The 21,661-nt window shown below is 53.4% G+C and overlaps 9 protein-coding genes across 9 annotated transcripts; 3 read left to right on the forward strand and 6 right to left on the reverse strand.

Moving 5' to 3' along the window:
* Positions 1–39: 39 nt before the first annotated feature.
* On the reverse strand, positions 40–4,158 carry LTS14_000873 (uncharacterized protein; the record flags this gene model as incomplete). The annotated part of the gene is made up of 2 exons (XM_064833582.1): positions 40–71; positions 102–4,158. The coding sequence occupies 2 exons, from the start codon at positions 4,156–4,158 to the stop codon at positions 40–42; spliced, it is 4,089 nt and encodes a 1,362-aa protein (XP_064698543.1).
* A 657-nt stretch (positions 4,159–4,815) lies between these two features.
* LTS14_000874 (uncharacterized protein) lies at positions 4,816–6,090 on the reverse strand (the record flags this gene model as incomplete). Its single annotated transcript, XM_064833583.1, has 1 exon — positions 4,816–6,090. One exon carries the CDS (start codon positions 6,088–6,090, stop codon positions 4,816–4,818), a length of 1,275 nt encoding a protein of 424 aa, XP_064698544.1.
* A 1,217-nt stretch (positions 6,091–7,307) lies between these two features.
* On the reverse strand, positions 7,308–10,188 carry kap95 (karyopherin Kap95; the record flags this gene model as incomplete). Its single annotated transcript, XM_064833584.1, has 4 exons — positions 7,308–7,533; positions 7,586–9,969; positions 10,032–10,090; positions 10,149–10,188. 4 exons carry the CDS (start codon positions 10,186–10,188, stop codon positions 7,308–7,310), a joined length of 2,709 nt encoding a protein of 902 aa, XP_064698545.1.
* A 727-nt stretch (positions 10,189–10,915) lies between these two features.
* On the reverse strand, positions 10,916–11,644 carry LTS14_000876 (uncharacterized protein; the record flags this gene model as incomplete). Its single annotated transcript, XM_064833585.1, has 1 exon — positions 10,916–11,644. One exon carries the CDS (start codon positions 11,642–11,644, stop codon positions 10,916–10,918), a length of 729 nt encoding a protein of 242 aa, XP_064698546.1.
* A 396-nt stretch (positions 11,645–12,040) lies between these two features.
* Positions 12,041–13,273, forward strand: LTS14_000877 (uncharacterized protein; the record flags this gene model as incomplete). The annotated part of the gene is made up of 1 exon (XM_064833586.1): positions 12,041–13,273. One exon carries the CDS (start codon positions 12,041–12,043, stop codon positions 13,271–13,273), a length of 1,233 nt encoding a protein of 410 aa, XP_064698547.1.
* A 771-nt stretch (positions 13,274–14,044) lies between these two features.
* On the forward strand, positions 14,045–15,880 carry LTS14_000878 (uncharacterized protein; the record flags this gene model as incomplete). The annotated part of the gene is made up of 2 exons (XM_064833587.1): positions 14,045–14,135; positions 14,190–15,880. 2 exons carry the CDS (start codon positions 14,045–14,047, stop codon positions 15,878–15,880), a joined length of 1,782 nt encoding a protein of 593 aa, XP_064698548.1.
* Positions 15,881–16,211: 331 nt separating this feature from the next.
* SCS7 (fatty acid alpha-hydroxylase) lies at positions 16,212–17,453 on the reverse strand (the record flags this gene model as incomplete). Its single annotated transcript, XM_064833588.1, has 2 exons — positions 16,212–16,368; positions 16,414–17,453. The coding sequence occupies 2 exons, from the start codon at positions 17,451–17,453 to the stop codon at positions 16,212–16,214; spliced, it is 1,197 nt and encodes a 398-aa protein (XP_064698549.1).
* An 844-nt stretch (positions 17,454–18,297) lies between these two features.
* Positions 18,298–19,613, forward strand: LTS14_000880 (uncharacterized protein; the record flags this gene model as incomplete). Its single annotated transcript, XM_064833589.1, has 2 exons — positions 18,298–18,620; positions 18,671–19,613. The coding sequence occupies 2 exons, from the start codon at positions 18,298–18,300 to the stop codon at positions 19,611–19,613; spliced, it is 1,266 nt and encodes a 421-aa protein (XP_064698550.1).
* Positions 19,614–20,200: 587 nt separating this feature from the next.
* LTS14_000881 (uncharacterized protein) lies at positions 20,201–21,169 on the reverse strand (the record flags this gene model as incomplete). The annotated part of the gene is made up of 3 exons (XM_064833590.1): positions 20,201–20,517; positions 20,591–20,761; positions 20,848–21,169. The coding sequence occupies 3 exons, from the start codon at positions 21,167–21,169 to the stop codon at positions 20,201–20,203; spliced, it is 810 nt and encodes a 269-aa protein (XP_064698551.1).
* Between the last annotated feature and the right edge of the window lie 492 nt (positions 21,170–21,661).

Consider the following 21,661-nt stretch of genomic DNA (forward strand, 5'->3'; position numbering starts at 1 on the left):
ACGCTCCATGAAATCCAAGACACCTCGCAATGCAAGCAATCACAAAGCAATAAGATCAACATTACTGAAGTCTGGTGGGCTGCGTCTGAACACCACCTTACCTTTACCGTCCAACGCAGTACCCTCATTCGACATCCAAATATTCGTCTTCTCCACCATGCTACCGCTGTCACGGTCCTTCTCATTCAACGACGCAGGAACACTGACCGTGCTCATCTTCTGCGCACGCTTGATCTCATCGTCGCTCACGCCAAGATTATCACGTGGAATCCAGACGACAGGACGTTTGGCTCGCAGCGCAGAGTGCTGGAAAGCGTAGCGGACGAGAAGGTCACGTTCTTCTGACGTCAGGTCTTCTAGTTCATCCGCGAAGCCAGAGAAGAGGACGTCGCCTACTGTATGCTGTGCTTCGACATCGCCAATCTGTTTCTTGGACTCTGTATTTGGTGACACCTCGACGGTGGCTGATTGTTCGGCACGTTTGCCTTCAGCCAAATAGCGCATATGATCCACTGCTTGAGGAGCAGCATTGCGCCAGCGATCCGTCTTCCAGCTAGGACTGTTCGGTTGTCGCGGAGACTGCTTGTGCGCCCAATCGCTCTTATGCGTTCGGGGTGTGGCAGGAGCTGTAGCTTGACCTTCTTGATTGTCCATGTGCGAGGAGTGTCGATGCCGAGCAGCTTGGTCCGTGTCTCGTCGCTCCATAGCTTCGTCTGCATTCTCCTCAGCTTGCTCTTGGTCTTCGAGCACATCCTGTATGTCTCGCTCGTCTTCAGGCTGGACCTCTCGTCCGTTCAAAGGAGCGAACCTGCTCGCTTGCGTTTTCGCGAACTGCTCATCACGGATAACAGCTTCGTCTTCAAGCGTGATCGGCAGAAATTGGAACAGCGGAGCAAAAGTCTGGTTGAGCTGCCACTGATACAGTATGGTGAAGATCACAGCCACAATCATGATGGCACCTTGCGGGATGGCGGCTGCGTTTCCGGCCGGTCCTTGAGCGATGAAGAAATAGCCGGCAAGTGCAACTTCCATGAAGTAGATTCCGACGAACAGCTGATTGACGGCAGTCGGGAATAGAAGACCTCCAGTGTCGTTACGAAACTGATATACATATAGGACGTTGTATCTGTAAACGACCCAGAACAGTCCGAAGATGATGATCATGAAGACCAGAATGAAAGGCGCGATGACAGAGTAGATAATGCCAATGACAGCGAAATTTGTGAATGCCGGAAAGAAAGAGCCCCACTGGATGTTATTGAGAGTCGTCTGCCGAGCCCATTTCTGTCGCGGCGTGTTGTCTAGGAAGAAGGCGAGGATGAACCAAGAGAAGAGCGTGCCAGCTTGCAGCAGTGCAGAAGCAGAATTTCCAAGGCCTTGAATGAGGAGATATTGGAAGAAGTAGTCAGCAGCCTTCGGCAGACTCTGTGATAGCGACTTGACCACCTGACCTGGCTGTGTACCAAGCTGCTGGAAGAATTGGGTGAGACCAGACGAGAGGGTAACGACGAAGAAGACCTGGATGAATAAGAAAGCAAAGTACCAGGTCTGGACACCCAGCTCTTTCTGGTTTCCAGTAGCCACACCCTGCTGCTTAACCAGAGCTCTGAAAATGATCGGCACCAATAGCAAGATCAAGTTAAGCAACAGTGGCGGCAACGCACCCTGGATGATAGATTTCGCTACAGTAGGCAGTGTTCCGGCCCAAGCCATCCATGAATACGATTTAGCCAGCGTATCCAGATGGGCTAAGAGGGAGGTGAAGGTGACCGGAATGGCATAGAGGATGATCAAGGCAGCACAAACTACCAGCACGAAACCGGTCCGGATATAGCGCTCCCACCACTTGATTGACATGTTGTCCCACAACACATCATCAGGACTGATTTCCAGAAGTCGAGGCGCCATTTGTTGGGGTACGTGGTGCGAGAGAGACTGACATGCCATGTGGGCCGCGACTTGATGGTTGAACTGTATGAAAGCGCTGTTCATGAAGGGAAACTTCTCGACGTCGTTTTGGTCGGCCTCGATCTCCAGGTTCAGGCGGGCCAGCTCTCTTCGCAGGAAATATACCTTGTCGATCTTCTTGCCGAGGAAAGGGAGGGAGGGAAACCAAGCTTGATCTACGAGTGGCATGCGAAGAGTGTCGCGATCCTTAGACTCGATGAAGTGACGCCAGCGTGGTTCTTCGTCTTTATCTTCGTCCCACTTATCGTCGAATGCTCGCGGGTACACTTCTTTCACTTCGTGTTTGTTCTTCTTCCAGAATGAGAATTGTTCGACAAATTTACTGGCAGACAACTCGTTGTTCTCCTTCAGCTTGGGCTTGTCCATGTCACTGTGCACGACACTCGCGTTCAGTGGGAATTCGTCCTCATCAGCTGTGTGTGGCTGAGGGGATGGCATGCCAAGGGACATGTCCTTATTCTTCCACAGCTTCCAGGTGAGCTGCTTTGGCCGTAGTGCACTATCGTCAATTTCCATCTGGGAGCGAGGCTTTGACTCCACCGACGGCCTTGTCGTCTGAATGTCGGGTCGGCCTAAGGTTCTCTCACTATCAGGCGAGCCCTGAGACAGTTCGCCGGGAATAGCTGGGGGCGCGGCAAAAGGATGTTGCTTCTGTTGGAGCGTGTCTCTAGCAGCATCTCCTTGAAAATGCAAAGCTGAGACAAGTGGAGCTTGATTATCTCTGGTGCTCCTGTCATCTGTCCGGCCTTCTCGTGTCACAGGTCGCATGCCCCGCCCGATATCTGTGTCATTCTGCAACCTCGCTTGGCGCTCCTCTGCTGGTGTCTTTGGAGGTGGGGTGGGAGCCACATCACTCATGCTAAGAATGGATTGGCGATACAGTTCATCGTTCGTCACAAAACCTTGGCCATCATTGGCGGCAGCCGTGGCGGTGTCGAAATCTCGACCAACATTGCGGATACCGGTGTCAACATCACCAGCCACACGTTGTCCAAACATGCCCACATTCTTACCAAAAGCACCGATGCCATGACCAACCGCACCCAGCCCCTGGTTGACAGCGCCTAGGCCTACTTTGTCCAGGCCATCGCCTACGAAGCCTAGACCATGACCACGCTTCTTCTGCTTCTCCCTCTCCTTCTCTTGTTCTTGATCCTCACGCTCTGCTTCTTCGTATAGGATATCCTGCAGCCCATGATGCGTGGCATGCTGATCGCCTGCGCTCACACCCTCGCCATGAGCCAGCTGCTCTGCCACAGCGTCACCCTCGGCCCGCTTCTCCTTCAATTCTTGCTTGCTCTGCTTCTTCGCACCCTCCTTCTTCCGCTTCTCTTCTGCCTTCTTCTCATATGCCTTGCGACACTTCTTGATCAGATCGGTCTCCGCACCCTCCAAATTTCTCGCGTAATTATCGCGCAGCTGTACTTTGTTCGACAACTCGTCGAAGTTGCGATTGATCCAGATGTTTTTTATGCCGCCAGGGAATACATCGTACAGACCATCCAGGGCCTCCAGCGTTAGCCATTTGCGTGGTATGCCAGTAACAAGCACGGTCGTGGCTGACGCTCGGATGCGATGTTGAGGTGACGTCAGGTAGGCTTGCCGGACTCTGATATAGCCTCGCAGCTCCTTGTACACGATGTAGCCGAACCAGACGGTGACGGTAATGGCCATGACTAGCTGAGCCCAGAGCCTATGGCCCATATGCTCCGGGTTGATATTCGAGATCGACAAGAGATCCAGGCCATGAACGTTATTAGTAGGGCCGGAATATCGATTTAAGGGTAGCATGATGGGTAAGACAATGACGGCCACTGGCAAGAAGAACTTGAGCAGCATGCGTAGGTATCTTAAGAAGAAGTATGCGTCCAGACCGCACTTCTGTATGAACGCCAAATTCGGCGTGGTGAACAGCGGGTAAAGCCATCGCACGATGCCAGGTGGTGGAGGAGGCACTCGTTCGCGCTCGGGAACCAGGTACGATCGTGGTCGGTAGATTCGTGATAGTCGGAGCCTCAGGAGCAGGAAAATGAGCACTTGTACGGCAAACGCAATAGCACCAGTAGCAATGGCTGCCAGCAGCGCATTGATGGAAGTGCCAGTGTTGTTCAACGCAGACCCAGAACCACAATTAATGGTGTCCCACCAGTGGGTGCCCGGTGTGCATGTCGGTTGATTTGGTGAAGACATACTGTCTCAGTCGATTGCTGCCCGCAAGCAGTCTATGATCGTGATGGCATGTATGGAAAATCAGAACACCAGGCCGCTATGCAACGCAACGCAACGCAACGCAATATCAATGTCAAGAAGGGGAAGTGTTGTGCTCAGGACCAGGCGGCTAGGACAGTGAACATGACAGCCAGTGCTCGAAAACAAGGTTTCGAGACAATCATGAGCAAGCGCGAGGGGTTCCACGCGACTTCGCTGATCTGACGCGAGTGGCGGCTCGCTTCACTAACCGATATGAGCGTTGACAGGAGTATAATAAGTTTCTGCCCAAGGAAGACGAAATGCAGTACACCCTGTAGTACTGTGAGACAGCTCGCGTTGAGCGCAGGATGGACTCCATATGTCTACAAATTTGTCACACCTGACGAGCATGGAAAAGAGGATGCATTGCCTCCTCCACTCTCTCCCGCTACAGACGCAATTAATATGAGCCTGCATTGAGCTTGGCAATAATCCCCCTTGAGAACGCCAGGCGACATCCCCCTTTCTCGCACTTGGAAATGGGCAGTGTGATGATACGTCCGACAAACACCCAAGACAACTCTACAGGCACGACACGATACCAGCGCCCAAGAGAGCGGTTCGTAGGTATGGACACCATTCGATCATATGCGGAGCTCACTCATCAGCCATACCATGAATCTGTCCCAGCCCACTAACCTTGTATATCCCACCAAAACCAAACAACCATACCTCATCCCTCTTGCTCCCAGCAAACTGCAAATTATTCACCGTCCCTTCAACCTCGATCCTCATGATCAACTCCCCAAATTCGGACAGCACATCAACACCAGCCCCTGCGGCTCCAAGCAAGTATCCCTCTTTGGAAACATGAAAGCCATCATCGCCAAAAGTCTCCGCGTACCATATCGGCCTCTTGGCCGTCAAGTAATTTCCAGCAGGTGAGAAGTTGATGTCGTACGCATTTACCGTTCGACCACCAAGAGGGTTAACGGTATATCTCGGCAGGACATCCACAGGCGCATTATCGAAGTTCGTGAAGCCGGTGTCGGTAATATACATTGTCCTGCCATTGGGACTAATGCCAATGCCGTTGGGCTGCTGCAGTGTATTCTCTACTATACTGACTGCGCCAGTCGATGGGCGAAAGCGATAAGTATTGGGTGCCAGGACCGGGTAGTCCGTCACGTTAATAGCATAGCCGTACCAGGAGTCAGTGAACCAGATATCGCCTACGCTGTCGATGAAGAGGTCGTTGGGACTGTTGAGGAGTTGGCCGTAATAGTTGTTCAGCAGTGTCGTGACTTCGCGAGTGATCGGGTCCAGCATATAGATTCCTGGTGCTTGATGCACAATCTGACTTGCGTTGCTCGGATTTGGAAAGGGAAAGGAGGCTTCGACCGCCCAGTAGATTTTGCCTTTGTAGTACTTGCCGCCATTGACAGCGTAGACCGGCGGACTTGTAGTGAAATTGCTCAAAGTTGGTGGCGTGCTATTCAAGTTGACGATCTGTTGCTGATAAATGCCCTGATGTGGCAGCGAGTAGATAACCGCATTCAACTCGGGCACATAGACCGGTGCTTCGTGGATGCTGTCTGCCGGTGGTGCATCAAACACCTTCTCGACCTTCGGATTGATGCCCAGGATGTCGAGTCCTCGCGCCTGATTGAAAACCACGAAAGAAGCATTTTGTAGCTGGCTAAACGAAGGATCTGACGGCACAGCAGTGTCGACGAAGGTGTCGTTATCAGGTGGTATGCCGTTGACAGTCTTTGCTCGTTCGAAAGGATATGGTAGCACGGCTGCATAGTTCTGGACGCAAGCTATCTTAGATGCATTCTCATAGCCTGGACACTTTTCGACGGTCGGTGGACTGTATCCTCGTTGTGCGACCGCAATGGCGGCAGAACCGAGTAAAAGAAGGGAGTACATGTCGATGTCGGTGCTATGTCGACTGGCTTTGCTTAGGAAGAGACCTTCACTAGTTCTTATAGCTCTATCATTATTACTACATGAAGTCCTGCTTTGTTATCCAACGTTTACAAATATCCTTCGGCCATGCGTCATTCTGGTGCACCGCATGCATACTCCACAAAGGTGCCGAAAGGCAACGGCTGTCGCTTACTCGCTTTTGCCTCTTTGGGTAAAAAGTATAACCCGAACAGGCAGCGTTATTGAGCTAGTATAGCAGTGATGGCCCTCACAATAACACGAACGCGGCTCTTACAGCTCAAGAAAGTTACGATCGAAGATTTCGTATGGGACTGGTCGGTGCAGTCCATGAAATCGGAACGCAGAATGGAATTGTGCATGATGTGTCTTCGATTGGGTTGTGCTATGGACGTGATCGAAAATGCTGTCAAGGACATGGTAGTCGACCTCGTCCCTCGAGATCGAGATTCGCCGACATGTCAAATCGCCTCCTTCCTACTCGTCGCTATGCATGCTCAGAAATCTCAATGCCGGGGTCTGGGCTCATGCTGTGTTCGACGACGACAGACAAACGTTGGGTATCTGGTGTATGGTATTCCGGCGTGCGTGATTCGGGCGTCCAAGGTAGTGTTTCGTGTCATGCTGATAAATGTAATATGGGTGGGTTATGATACATGCGGTGCGTGCAAGTCATTGGTGCTGGCGGTGCATTGGTCGGTGTTGGGGTTGGGATGTGGTCGAGTGCGGCGTGGCGCAGCATGGCGAAGGTCGGACTCAAATCGAATTGCTTCCGTGGTGGTTTGGAGGAGCCTGGCGATGTTCTGACAAGTTTGCTCAACTCGACTCGTGCATTCGCGATGCCATCGATATGTCGCCCACATCGCTGATTGGACTCGAAGGCGGTGAAGACGGCAGTTTGGCCGAGCTAGGTCGTGATGGGGCCATACAAAAGTCTCTAAGCAAGCTTCTGACATCCGTTCGTAGATCACCGAAGGCTACAATTACGCGGTCAGCGCACTGTGTGTTGCCAAGCTCTGTAGTCCATATGCATGTCGTGAGTCTTCCGAAGTCAGTGCGTCCCTAAAAGTGCTTGCTCATGACATCTGGACGTTGCCTGCAGCAGCTTCGCCAGAAGTTAGTAGATATTCGGATAGTGATATTTGTGTCCGCTGAAGGGACCTCAATCCACCACCAAGCAACCATGGTTGACCTCAAAATTAAAGCCATTCCGATAGGTCATCCAACCATGGTGCTGGACGTGCAGCCGCTCGTTTTCCTGACTTACCAACTTGACGCTTGATTTGTTCTCGTGCCCATCTAGCAGTGTCTTGTGTACGAGACGAGAACTCCTTGTTCGCACGAGTGTCGCGTGCCATGTTTGTAAGCCATTCTGCCCGGTAGAATTGGCTGCATTCGCCGTTGGGGAAGGCTTCGGAAATGTCACTGCACAAATGTCAGCACGCTAGCAGCACAGAAGATGATCAATATAGCTCACCCAATTACACCCATCGACGACCTGAGAAGAGCCTCCGTGCGGTTTGGGTCTTGATAGACTGTTTGCAGGAGCTGGAATATCGACTCGACGTAAGGTTGTAGCAGATTGGCTGTGATGTTGTTAGCAGTTTTCACATGCAGTGTATCGAGGAGCTCACTGTTGCCGCCTGCTCTAAGAGCATTGATGATACCGCTCCAGGCATCAACGATTCCCTCACGCAGAGAGACGATGTAGTCCAGCATCTCAAAGCTACTAACATTTTCGCCAGCAGTAGAGATGCCAGCCGCCTGCTGCAAGACTTGACCGACTACTGATAGATACGTCTCGAATTGGCCACCAATCGCCTGAGCAATGTCACCGAAGGACTGCAAGATAGCAGGCTTGAACTGATTGCCGAGTGTTGTGGACCTCAAGTTGTTGAGCAGACTGTTCATGAATTGGTCACAGAACGGCTGTACCTTGCTCTCTAAAGCACGCGTAATGTCCGAGACAAGGCCGATAGCCATGGCGCACAACTGTGGCTCCTCCTGGTTGTTAAGCGCATTGAGCAGGAAGGGTGAAAAAGGCTGCATGTACTTCTCGAAGTCGCCCTCCAGAGCATTGGCGAGCGCACCGATGGCAGCGAAGACTGTATCGGGAACTGAGCTCTTCTGTCCGAGACTCTTGAGAAGCTCAAGCAAGAGCTCCATGAAGCGGTCCGCCTGTGGTGCGATCTCCTTCTCCACACGCTGAATAACGGCAATGATAACGGACGTCAAGCTTGTTTGCATCTCCTCGAGCATGAGCCTGTCTTCGACGCTCACCACTTGTTGTTGCATCGGGATAGTCTTGGCTAGACGCTCAATGATCACATCAGACATGGAGGCGACGATGTGCACCGAGTCGTTGGCTGCGTTTGTGACGAAAGCATTGAGCACCTCATATGCTGCAGTTCGAAACTGATTGTCTTGAGTGCTCTCCGTGACCTGCAGAAGGTGTTGCACACTTGCCTGGAAGTGCGGGCTGAGATTGTTGGTTGCACATCCTGGCTCGCCTGCGAACCTGTCCGCGAGATTCATGAGTGCCCAACAGCAGGATGCGGCCATCTTCGGGTGCGAGGAGAGTCCGCCAAACAGTGCTCCTATCAGTGTTTGCAGATGCTCGTTCGGGTCGATCGAATCCGGCACGGCCTCGCAAATGCGACCAAGAGCATATGCGGCGGAGTCCTTGACTTGTACAGAGCTGTCGTTCATCATGCTAATCAGAACGGGCAGGGCCTGCTTGACCAGTGGCTCCAAGACTTTTTCTTCTGGACCTTCCATGATCGCACCGAACGCGGAGACAGCAGCATCCCGGTAGTGCCAGTCTTCACTGCGTAGATTTGCCTCCACGAATGTCAAGACAGGCGCAACAATCTGGCTACCAACAGCTTGTGCCCACAATTGGACGGCTTGGTATGCAGCACGGGACACATTGTACTCGTCTTCTGCCGCATCCTCGTCCTGCTTGGCGAGAAGTTCCAATAATACTGGCACGACTTCTTGTGTGGCGACACGAGTGAAATTGAAGTATGGTCGGAGCGCCTCGGCACCCTCAGCCTGTGAGTTGTCGTCCTCGATGCTGATCTCCTCTTCGCATACGGTGCACCAAAACTCCACTGCAAGCTTCGCAACATCTTCCTCATCATTCTTCATGCCTTGGATCGTAAGACCAAAGAGTGCCTTCTCCATGTAGAAGCGCATCTTCTCATAGTAAAGACCCATGATGCGATTCAAGCAACCGTACGCGCCTTGTTGTATCCGGTTGTCGTCTGCCTGTGTTGCCTCGCAGACAACCTGCATGATGTAGTTGCGCTCACCTTCATTCTCAAAGTTGGTCCGAACAAACTCAAGCGAGTCACCCAGTGCGGTGATGGCAGCGTTGCGGATGTCAGCGTTCGCCTCCTCTTTGCGTGCCCCCTGAACCACTGCGGTCAGGATAGCGTTGCTGTGCTGGGCAAGGCTGTCACGCAGGTCTTGATCCTCAGATTCGCAGATGAAGCCGATTGTAGTAAGTGAAGACTGCTTCTTCTGATCCGTGCCTTGGCCCACATTGTCCACCAGTGTTCGCATAAGCTCCGGCCATTGCTCTCGCGGCAGCTCAATCGCAGCGATGGAAGCAATAAATTGTGCGGCAGATAGTCCAGCTCTTGTATCGCTGGACGACAGGGTCTGCAGTGCAAAGTCCTTCACCTGTGCCTTGACAGTCGGGTCGATCTGAGTAAGCCACCGGTTTTGCACCTCTTTTAGGCGAGCATAGTCCCGAGCGGTGAAGGAGTTTTTGAGTGCGAGGCCGGCGGCCATGCGCACTTGTGGTTGAGCCTGCTCATTTGCGAGTTCGCGGGAGAGTGTGGTAAGGTAGCCTTGCTAAAGTAGAGAGTTTTTGGTCAGCTGATCTAGAATGTATGTAGCACAAGGAAGGGACCTACGAAATCGGCATCAGCGGCTTGACTGAGTTGTGTCTCTGCTTGTGTGCGTATGGAGGCGTCTGCGAGTTCTTTAGCATACTGTTCCACATATAGCCCGTTCGAGGAGCGGAATCCTACCTGGCGAAAGCGTCCCCGTGAGGACCTGATTGACATCCATCCTGGGCCAGGCTAGTCAATCCGAGTCGTCGAAGGGCGAAAAGATCTTGGGGGAGATGTGAAGTGGCATACGCCTTAGCAATCAATCCGCTTCCGAAGTCAAGGCGTAGGCGGGTAGATGTGTGTGCAAGTAAGTGAGTGTCGAGAAGTCGTGCGTTCCTCCGCCTTGTTCTTTAGTCGTGTTGCGCACGGATCTACTGTAAATAAAAGCCCACTCTGGAGGCTCTGCAGGGTCCTTAACGCATGGACGACGTAAGGGAAGTAAGGCTAATATTCTATGCGGTAATGCGATCGACGAGGGCGATGTGTTTGGAGTCTACACGTGAAGGCCCTTGAGTTTTCGAGGAAGTGTTTCAGACCGTAGATTTGGTCGGCAAGAACAATTGTGTATTTGCTTCATGATGAGTGGATCTGTTTGGTGGGGTCCGCGCTCGGAAATGGTCAGAGGTCAGGTGTGAGGCGGCAGCACTGCATTCATGTACAAAACACACGAGGGAGATCAGAAGGATCTTGTAGGTGCGTCTGTATTATAGCTATATCAACAGTATCATATACACTTCCTGACCAGTAAGGTATTGTGGGATCTCTCTCAAAACAAAAAAGCCAGCGTTTCGCCCCCAACACCTACGCTCGTAAAACAATCCGACCGAATCCCATAGAAAATTGTATCGTGACAGGGAGTTCATGGGCTTTTGATCAGGCCCCGTACATCTCTCGGAACCATATTATCAATTGTCGACATCCATCGGTGCCAAGAAACCAGCTTCCTCGAAATCGTTACCGTGCTCACTCCCCAGCATGCTGTTGGTCGCCGCTCGTCGTAGACTAGACTTCGACTTCGCGATAAGTCGGATCGTAGTTGAGGAATCCGCGGCCTCCATATCGTCGAACAAGGCATCCATATCCTCCTCCATTTCTTCGTCGAATGTCCGTTTCTTGCTCGGGACGAGGACCGTAGCAGCCACGGCAGACATATAGCTGCCTTGGGTAGACGGTAGAGTCTGCTGTGACATGGAGAGACCGGGTATGCTGTCCTCATCCTGATTGTACCCTCTTCTCGTTGCTGGTGGAGCAGATGAAGGAGGAGCGTAAGACTGTGGTTGCATCGCCATCCCTCCCACCCTGTGAAGTCCACAGAATGGCATGAGCTCCCTACTAGGCTCCTGGTTGTAGCCTGGTCGTGTATTTTGAACTGGTGCCGCAGGAGCCGTGCTAGGAAAGGGAAAGCCGTCCGTGCCTATTGGCTTATGCGTCTTGTATCCTTCCGGTACCGACTTCCGTACTCGCATCCCCACGCTTATGAGCGACGCCTGGGTTTCGGGTGGCAGTGGAGGTGACATGGGCGATCTCGAAGGACGCGAAGATGTGCGGTCGCCATGGTTGAAGAAAGAAGTTATCGAAGGCTGATATTGCCGTTTTCGGATGTGACCAGAGGTTGCAGATGCGACGGCGGCCATGGCGATCGTGTGTCCAAGGCTGTTCCGATATTGTCACCGTCGCCTATGCGAGCACTTTGAGGGTCTTTCGTACATGAACTTTGTGGATGGTCGTTGCACGGGTCTGGACGAAAGATGGCTGGCGCGTACAACAAACACGAACAACGCGCGACGCCTTAGCGCTCTTAGAGAGCCAGACGTCATCAATCTACTGAATCCTTGTAACATTCACGTACATCGGGCAGCTATGCTTTGATTCTGTAAATCCCTGTAGGCTGGTGGTAAGCGTTTGTGCGTGCATTCCCTTCGTGCTTAACGTATCTCAGCGGCTCGAAGGACCTGTACAGTGATTGACAGACTGATATCATTCGACGGGAGTTCAGCACGACCACAATCCTATCTGACTACAGCATCACCATGGCCATGGCTTCCGCAACAGCAGTACCAAAGTCTGTGATCATTGCAGGTGGCTCCCTTGCTGGCCTCATGCATGCTCTGACTTTCCTATCGCTGCCATCGCCACCCAATGTCCGCATTCTAGAACGCTCCCCAACGGCACTTCTCCATGACCAAGGAGCTGGCATCGTAGCTGGCAATGAGCCGCAGGAATTCTTCTCGGAGTACGTTCGCGCTGGGAGGGATATCGCTGTGACCAGCCCAGCACGACATTACCTCAACAAGAAAGGCGAGATAATGCCCGAGACTGTAGAGCATCGAGCACAGCGTATGACCTCCTGGGATCTACTCTACCACCTTTTGAGGTGGCGAGTCGAGGGACTGGAAAGCGAGTACGTCAAAGGTCTGCAGCCCGACGACCGGGCAAAGGCACAGTACGACAATGGCTGTAACGTCAAATCCGTTCAAAGCACTTCCAATGGTGTGAAGGTGACTTGGGACCAGAAGGACCAGGGCGAGCAGTCCGCAACGGCCGATCTCTTGATTGCTGCCGATGGTGGAAGTTCAACCATAAGGAGCCTCCTAGAACCAGATGTGAAGCGAATGTATGTCGGCTATGTCGCATGGCGAGGGACTGTCCCAGAAACCGAACTATCAGAGGAAGCTCGCAAAGTCTTCATCGAACGCTTCACCTTCTACCACACAACCGGCATTCAAATCCTTGGCTACGTGATCCCAGGTCGTGATGGAACGCTTGAGCCAGGCCGGCGGCTCTTCAATTGGGTATGGTATGTCAATTATCCTGAAGGCAGCTCCGAGCTCGAAGACCTCATGACGGGCACAGATGGCAAGCGGCACGCCATCACACTTCCCGTGGGAACGATGAAAGACAGTGTATGGGAGAAGCACAAAGCATATGCTGCTGAGGTCCTTCCGCCCCAGTATGCAGAAGCGGTACGGAAGACCAAACAGCCTTTCGTGCAAGCTATCACGGATGTCATAAGTCACCAGAATAGCTTCATGGATGGCAAGGTGCTGCTTGTGGGCGATGCGTTGGCCGGTTTCAGACCTCATACTGCTGCTTCGACCGGACAGGCAGCTCATGATGCGCTTGTGCTTGGGCAGTGGATGAAAGGTGAGATTAGTGAGAAGCAATACGGTGAGAAGATTATGGAGTTTGCGACGAGAGTACAGAAGCATGGGGTGATGTTGGGGCAGAGAAGTCAGTTTGGAGAGCACCCTTACAACGGCTAGGTGAGTGTGATAAGCACCTCCCTAGAGCTAGCTTAAATGCCGTGATAATACTCAATCATGAACCCACAAGCTCGGTCGATGTTTCTGTGAGTCGTTGAAACACTACTCGTCTATTTACTCAAGCGGCATATACGGAACTCGGCTCCTGCGAGTATGAGGCACGAGCACGACCAAGCTCACGCCATGGCGTCCTCCTCGTTCACCAGCAACGGCTGAGTGTGGAGCTCGAATGGGCTCGTGCCGCGTCGGTTCGACTCCGAAAGTTCACCATCGCGCCTACACAATTCCCCAACAACCCTCATTGTTCAAGTATGTTGCGGTACTCACATTGGAGACTCATCGCATATCTTCGACCTGAACTCGCCAAGATATCAAGTGAGCATCCAGCACGGGCGAATGAGATGACTTTCGGCCCCTCCTACCAAGCCGTTCGCGTACCGTGGCGTTCTCGGTATCGGGCTGCGCCGCTTGTTAGACCTCAGCCTCACCTCGATTTAGGAGCTACTCTAGCGAATAGACGTGTGGAGGGCGATCAGGCGACGATGGAGTTGTGGGCTGAGAGTCAGCCTTTGTAAGATCGGGCGGCCTCCAATACATCCGCTGTGAAACATAAGTATAGTCTCTTGAGGCCTCCAGCTGGAGTAGAGCTTTTCTTATCTGGGCATTTCTTCCTTCTTCAAGTCTACCAAAGTAACATTCTCGCTTGCTTACTCCGAATACATCCGTAGACTCACGAATCGTGATACCGACGACGAGTGGGTCTCGACCATCATGTCTGAAGGACGCCACGGCTCGGTAGCAGCGGAAGAAGAGGAGCGCATGCGTGTGAAGCTCCCGAAGAAATTGATCATATGCTGCGATGGTAAGTGCGCCTGCCCTCCGTCTCAGTTCTCCTGGTAGACTGACAGTATTCCAGGAACATGGATGGACAGCGATAATGGCTGGGTGCCAGGCAAATGGGGTCAACCAGGTCATCTCCAGAACCCAACCAATGTGACTAGACTAGCCCGTGCCATTAAATCAGAGGACGACCATCACCATCCGCAAATTGTCTACTATCAAGCCGGGATCGGAACTGGTCTCGGTCTCTACAACCATATCGTCGGTGGCGGGACGGGTCTTGGTCTGGCTGAGAACGTTCGGGAAGCCTATGCCTTTCTAGCTAACAACTATTCTGAGCACGACGGCCTCGTTCCGAACGACAGCATCTTCTTGGCCGGCTTCTCACGAGGAGCATACACCGCACGAACACTCGGTGGGTTCATTTGTGCCATGGGTGTGCTGAAAAAGGAAGCCATGTCACATTTCTACGAATGCTTCGAGGATTGGGAGCATGCCGGTGATCCACATTACAAGCCACTGTTTTTTGACAACTACATTCGCCACCATAAAGACAGGCAGACTGCGGTCGACAAAGTGAAGCCGGACCCCAAGATGTCTCGAAGCAAGGATCACACCATCCGCGACAAGTACATAGACGACTACTTCCGCGCCCTGCTAGCCCTCGGCCTCTCCCAAAAAGTCACCATCAAAGCCATCGGAGTCTGGGACACGGTTGGCGCACTCGGCATCCCCGTCAACCCCCTCCTCCATCGCATCCTCCCCGTCCTCCCCTCCTTCTTCCGCACCTACCGCTTCTTCGACACCAAACTCCACAACTCGATCAACAACGCCTACCACGCCCTCGCTCTCGACGAACGCCGCTTCCCCTACTCCCCAGCAATCTGGGAACGCCAACCCGAATGCACCACCAATCTCGAACAAGTCTGGTTCCCCGGCGCCCACAGCAACATCGGGGGCTCCTACGCCGATCCAGGCATAGCCGACATCACCCTAGCCTGGATGATGGACCGGCTGTCAGGAAACATGCTCGAGGATCGCTCGAAATTCGAGTTTCACGATTGGATCCAATTCGACGACAACTATCTCGACCACTGGTACGGCTGTCTCCACTCCTGGCTCACCGACCACCCGGACGAAGCTCTAGCGCATCAAGGCTGGGCCCGCGGCACCCTCTACGACAGCAACACCTTTCCGCAATCCCTGGCGGGCGCCCGCACCCGCTCCCCGGGTAAATACCACGGCACCTTCTACGAAACCGGGAACACCGACTTCCAGCATGTCCTAGCCGACACACAAGAACACATCCACTCCTGCGTACGCGCGCGCCTGGATCTCGGCGGCTTGGCGCCAGAACCGGATTGGTCTTCCGTCTTCCCGCACGGTCTGAACCTCACTCCTCTCCTGTCCCACTTCTGGCGTCTCCTCCGTGGGGGGAAAGAACCGCTTTACCTCCCCCAGAAACGCCACGGTCCGCTGGAGGAATGGGTCTTACACGATAACCACGCCTACCACGACGAGGTTCACGGACCTAACAACAAGATCTCGATGGACTCTGGTGGGCTCGAGCATGTCCAATGGGAGTATATGGGGAAGGAGAAAGTGGCGCGGAAGGTCTTGCCAGAGGCGAGGTTGGGGCGGTTTGAGGTGAGGTTGTTGAGGCATGATGAGCAGATTGCCAGGGGGATGGAGTTTTCGAATAATGGATGGAGGTGGGCTGAGAGGTTTGTGAATCCGAGTAGGCATGGAAGGACGATGCCGGTGTGATGTTGAGCGATGTTGGGGGCGAGGAGGAGGGGAGAGAGGAGGTGTGGGACAGGATTGTCCCATGTTTATCAATCAGATTGGGTTTGTTTGCTTGCTTTGGGAGCGTGGAGTCTGGCGTCACATGTGGTCCGGGTTGTTGAGGACACATTGAACGGGCCGATGAAAGGATGTTCCAGGGTAGCCGTGATAGGGGTATTACATTATTTAAGTTCTCATACTATCTCTATGCCAAATCTAAAACCAGCGCCAGCGTGGCGATTTCCCCGTCCCGCATTCCTTAGCCAAACACCACCAATCGATGCGATCCTCTAATCCTCCTCAGACCTCTACGTCACGTCGTCTTCAACACCTTCGGCATGGGCGGCGGCGGCAACTCGGTGCCAAACACGCGATCCCAAAACCTCGACGTCACCCCAAACCCATTCTCATAATCCATGAAATGATGCTGCATATGATACTTCTTCAACTCGCGATACCACAGGGGCAAACTGCGATGATGTAGGAAATAATGCGTGAGGTCATAGCACACATACCCGAACACGCCACCGCAGTAGGCGGCCACAGCCGCGTGCCAATTGTAGAAGATGACGGCGTGGGCGAAGGACCAGAAGGGGGTGGCGAGGGCGAGGAATAAGGTCGGGGGCATGACGAGCCGGAGGCGGTCCATGGGGAGGTAGTGGTGGATGCCGTGAAGGAGGAAGTGGGCGGTTAGCGCTGCTCTGTTATCGGGGAGCCAGGCGTCGAGGTGGAAGAGGAAGCGGTGTAGGACGTATTCGATTAAAGTCCAGAAGCAGAGGCCGAAGATCCAGTAGCCTGTTGTGGAGGCGAGGCTGAGGTGTTGCGATGCGAGGAGGGTGCCGTAGGTTATGGCTGGGAGCCAGATGGTGGGGACAACCCACCAGGGGGTTTTGGATAAGGGTTCAAGAAAGTTGCCGAAGAGGGGCGCGGAGGCGCCGCCTTTGTAGTGGCGTGGGCGGTGGACTTGTTCGAGGTAGAATTGTTTGCTGAAGCCGCCGTTCCAGACTTGCATTAGGAGCGGACGGTCGAGGTCGAGGAATTTGTGGCGGGTGTAGTCGGCGCGTGCGTCGGTTTCTCTGCTCAGGTCTTCGGCCGAGGACATGCCGGTGCTTTCGTAGACGGCTTTGTTGGGGTTTTCGGCCTCGGGACCTGCTGTTGTGGCGGCAGCTCGCGCGTTGACATCGGAGTATGCGCCTGGGTTCGTCTTCTGAAGTTCCGTCATTCCTTTCCCCGTTGGCTCCATTGGGAGGACGGTGAAGGGATCCTCACTCCGCATAGCTGCATCGATGACTTTGTTCGTCGCCATGAAACCCACTAAGCTGTCGTCCAGTATGTCCCATGCTGCTTCACTGTGCGTGTGGCTGATTGGGTCCTCCATCGCTTCCTTGACGTCCATTCCGCCATACTGCAGAATCAAGTCGGATCCGCCCGGATGGCTGTCCAAGAAGTCTGTGACATCGTAGACTTTGGTGCCGATGGTGACATAGCAGGACTTGTCGGTATTATGTGATGCGACGTCTGCCTGCGGGAAGGTAGGCAACGTGCGAGATGGCATGCTGAGGAGATTCTCGTTGGCGATTAGTGTGGGGCTTGGCGTCGGATGCGCTCGGGTTGTGTTGTCGTACAGTATACTCTATGTTGCGCTGGTAATGTCAAAGGAGTGTGTTGCAGCAAAAGCATAGAGAGGTGAGTAACAGCAAACGGATGATGGAGAAAGGCTCCTAACCTCACCGCACCGTACTTGCAACTGTAATTTATGATTACTTCATCACAGTGGCAACCTCTCGCATCCGAATCCGACGCCGACGCGGCCGATTTCCGTCCGCGCTTCCGCATCCGAGTTTCAAGATCTGTGCCGATCGCTCCTTCCTCGACTTCACTTCCACTCTCCTTCGTTCTTTCCGTCAGATGGAAATTTTACGACACACAATGCTGCATCTACAAGACAACCTGGGAGACATAGATGGTATAGGGCACGCGATGACCCACGAATATTGTCAGAGCCCACTTGGCGGCATATCATTGCGCCATGCGTGGAGGCAATCATCTTCCTGTCACGGTGGTGAGCGCAAAAGCAACAGTGTATGGCTGCCTACGCCGTGGAGCAGATGCGAGTCAGTTGGTGATGATTTCATAGTGATGTTCAGCTCGCTCAACCACTTGTGGGCTTATCGTGAGAAGTATGGTATGCTTGGCAGATGAACAGTGGAGATCGATGTATTCATACGTAAGGTAGACTTTATTTCTCTCCTTCTGCCTGCTGCCTACTGCTCCAGAAACCCCACAAGCTTGTAAAAGTGACTAGGTAGATTCTTATCGCAGCTCGCACGACTCATATCCATTCATAATACATAATTGTCAATAGATCGATTGCACTCCTTTCGCATCGCCTCGCAATAATGGACGGCACCAAGCGCAAAGCATCGCCATACAGTGACTCTATCGACCTGGGTGTGGCGACTCCCACTTGGACTGACATGACCGACTATCCAGTGTCCGCCTTGCGCTACACCCAATCTCCCTACGCCCTGCCTGCCAAACGCCGCAATTCGTTCCAGACGCGCGAGGAAGCTATCAGAGCCATCTCACCCATCACCATAGATGATGACAGCAGCAGTAGCAGTAGCAGTAGCGAAGCCAGATCTAATGCCTCTCAATACGAATACGAGGTCGATACTGACAACGATGGGGTCTGGTTGACCAATACCGGCGAGCACACCTTGTAATTGCCCCTATTCCTATCCCAACTGCTTGAAGCTGATTTCCAAACAGCTCGGGCACATTAGCCAGCGAGAACGATCCCATCGTCCAAGCTACTCTACCACCACAAGTGGAAATCGCCCTCCTGCGTCTCAAACAAGCACAAAGACTAGCAGAGCTCGACGCAAAGAAACACGACAGCGATCGCATCCTCCGCGACCTCGTTCGAGATATCAGCAACCGACTGAAAGCAGGCGCTAGCCTCACTCTCGAGCGCTTGGCCGGCGACAGTAGTATCACCATCACCTGCGCCGACCCCTTCTGTCCAGGCCCTGAGCACAAGATCGCGGCAGGGGCATACTACTTCATCCTTGGCCAGCCCCGCCAACTTCAAGACGCGCAACACTACTGCCTCTTCTGCCTAGAGGAGATGTGGGACGGTAAAGGTATGGTCGGTCCGCTACCTCACCCCTCCATTTGGGACGACTTTACTGAAGCCCAGAGCACAACGACCGTGGCTTTACAATCCGATCTAGATGGTCTTGCCCTAGACGGTACGGTGGAGGAGGAGGAGCATAAAGCACTGCAGCGCTACCTGAGCGGCGACTGCAAGGCCTGCCGTTCCTCTCTCTTGAATAAATTTCCGCCGGAAGAAGTACCGGGTTCCACATCTATCCTTCCCGCTCCTGACGACGACAACACCACCATCCCATCATCCCTCCTCGAATCTCGCTGGGCGCCTAAAGCTACATCAGGTGATGATGAGACACGCCCCCAGACACCTGAGGCTCAAGTTGAGAACGGCGGCACGGTTTTGCCACAATCGCCAGAGACGCCGGGGGGTCCTTACTCCCCTGTCGTGCGGGAGCGGACAAGGTTCCAGTTTCTGGCGGGGTATGTGCGGGCGGGCGAGAGTCTGGATGGGAGGGAGAAGGAGGGTGTGAGGGGATGGAAGGAGGGTGGGGGGTGTAGAGGGAAGGAATTGAGTGTTGTGCTTGGGGGTTTGAGGGAGTGAGGAGGCAGAGTTGAGTGGATGGTAAGGTGGTGATGGTGAAGGTGTTCTGTGGCAAACGTTCAGGAGAGGCGGGATGAGCAGGATGAGGGGCGATCTGGGAAGGTTTTTCGTGCTCGGAGGGTCTAAAGGGGTTTGCATCGCGTTCAGAGATGATGATGAGGGCGGATGATAAGGCAGGTCGCAACTTTTTTGTTGCCAACGATATGTCTGATATCTGTGTGTGGTGTATGCCACACGGCGAGAAAGCCAAAGCATTAGATGGGAAAGTTCGTGTGGGCAACCGATCACGTCATGTACAACCTCACGACCGGACATTTCAGACCCACGTTGTACGAAAGTCCTCGCCCAGCTGCCTTTGTCTGACTTGCGGATATCTTTTTTATATACTGATCTAGAGCAAACGGGCTGCATTTGCCTATATACTCAGACCTGCAAGTGAGTGCAGCAGTGTCAATCATCATCGATAAGATTTCTTTCCGGGCGAAAATGGTAGCGGTAAGCAAACGGAGTCCAGCTCTCGCCTTATTTCTGAGCGAGTCCTCATCAGGCCCCGGACCCCAGACCTAGATCTAAACCTAGTCGTTCGTCTAGACCTGCGATGGCGTCGCATGCCCATCCTCCCCCATCTCCCCTCCGTAACCCTGCATCCCAACCTCATTACCAGCACTGCAATTCCCACTCGGTAAGGCAAGAGGGTACTCTCCATCCCCCATCACTACATCTGGCCCGGGAAGAGGATACTTGAGCTCCGCAGTCGTGTGAGGGGTTGAGCAGCCGTTGCCGTCGTCTGCTATGAACATTTCTGGGCGGGAGGAGAAGGGGATTGTAGATAGGGTTGACTGAGTTGAGAGTAAGGCGTAGGGCCCTGGTGTTGAGGTTGGGGCGGTGATGTTTACTGCGGCGCCTAGTGAAGAGTCTTTGTTAGTCTGAGCGTTTCGGTCAGGGGAGTGGGGAGGTTGAGTAGTGGTGGGACTTACAGTTCATGTTGAATTCCTGCTCCCGGTTATACCAGATCCAGGCAAAGACCTGCACCCCCGTTGCCAAATCAGCAGGGACTCGCATCGCGAAATCCTGCCCACCGGGTCCCACGCCATTCTTGCGATACGGACAATTTCCCTCATAGCTCGTCGCGACGCGGAAAGTGTTGCCTACATAAACAAATTCACACGTCAGCAAGCCAAGCCAAGAAAAGGCAAAGAAGCAAATCAGTCGCAGAAAGCAAAGCACTACATACCTCCATCCACACTAAAACCCACCTGACAACTCCCCCCATAATGATTCCCAATCCCCGTCAAATTCCACGTCTGCATGCTTCCAGCTTCCCAGGTGGCGGTGGGTAAGCCTTGAGGCGTGCCGAGGAGGGAGAGGTAGCCGCGGCAGGGATAGGTCCAGCGGTCGTTGGGGCCGCAGCAGTCGTAGGGGTATTGGAGGTACGGGTCGGAGGGGGTGGTGCGGTGCGGGTTGTGGGTGCTGTTGAAGGAGGCAGGGGAGTGGAGTTCCATGTGTGCCCATACTGTAGTTGCCATGAGAGCGGAGAGGATGGTGTGGAAAGGCATGGTGGCTTGTCTCGTGGTCTGGTTTGTCTTGCGGATGGAGGCAGTCGGTGCTTGTTGAAGTTGGCGTGTGTAGCTTCGACTGTCGACCTTCTACCAGAGAAGTCGGGGTTATGTGGGTGCGTGAACGAGTGTGGATATCAGTCTTGGGGGGATGACAGGCACTTGGTGGCAACAGAAGGAAAAGATGCGAGAGGGCAAAAACCACAATACTATAGAGTATGATCACGCGTTCATTGTCACCTTCTGTGTCTTGTACTGCAAAGGTCATCCACTAGCGGGCGTTAGGATTCACGAAGGATGCCTGACGGGTGTCATGATGCGAGAAAGGACGCAGTGAAGCTGTTTCAGGCGGTTGGTCGTTACACAGGGATTTGCGGGCGTGACTGGTTGGACTGCAGCGTCTATGTCGGAAGAGGGTGAAGGGAGGATTGCGAACGCTTGTACATTTCGCTACACGAGACCTTGTCGTGAGGGAGGGAGGATTATAGGACG

Source organism: Recurvomyces mirabilis, assembly GCF_035927965.1.
Source record: "Recurvomyces mirabilis strain CCFEE 5264 chromosome Unknown scaffold_2, whole genome shotgun sequence".
Classification (NCBI taxonomy): domain Eukaryota; kingdom Fungi; phylum Ascomycota; class Dothideomycetes; order Mycosphaerellales; family Teratosphaeriaceae; genus Recurvomyces; species Recurvomyces mirabilis.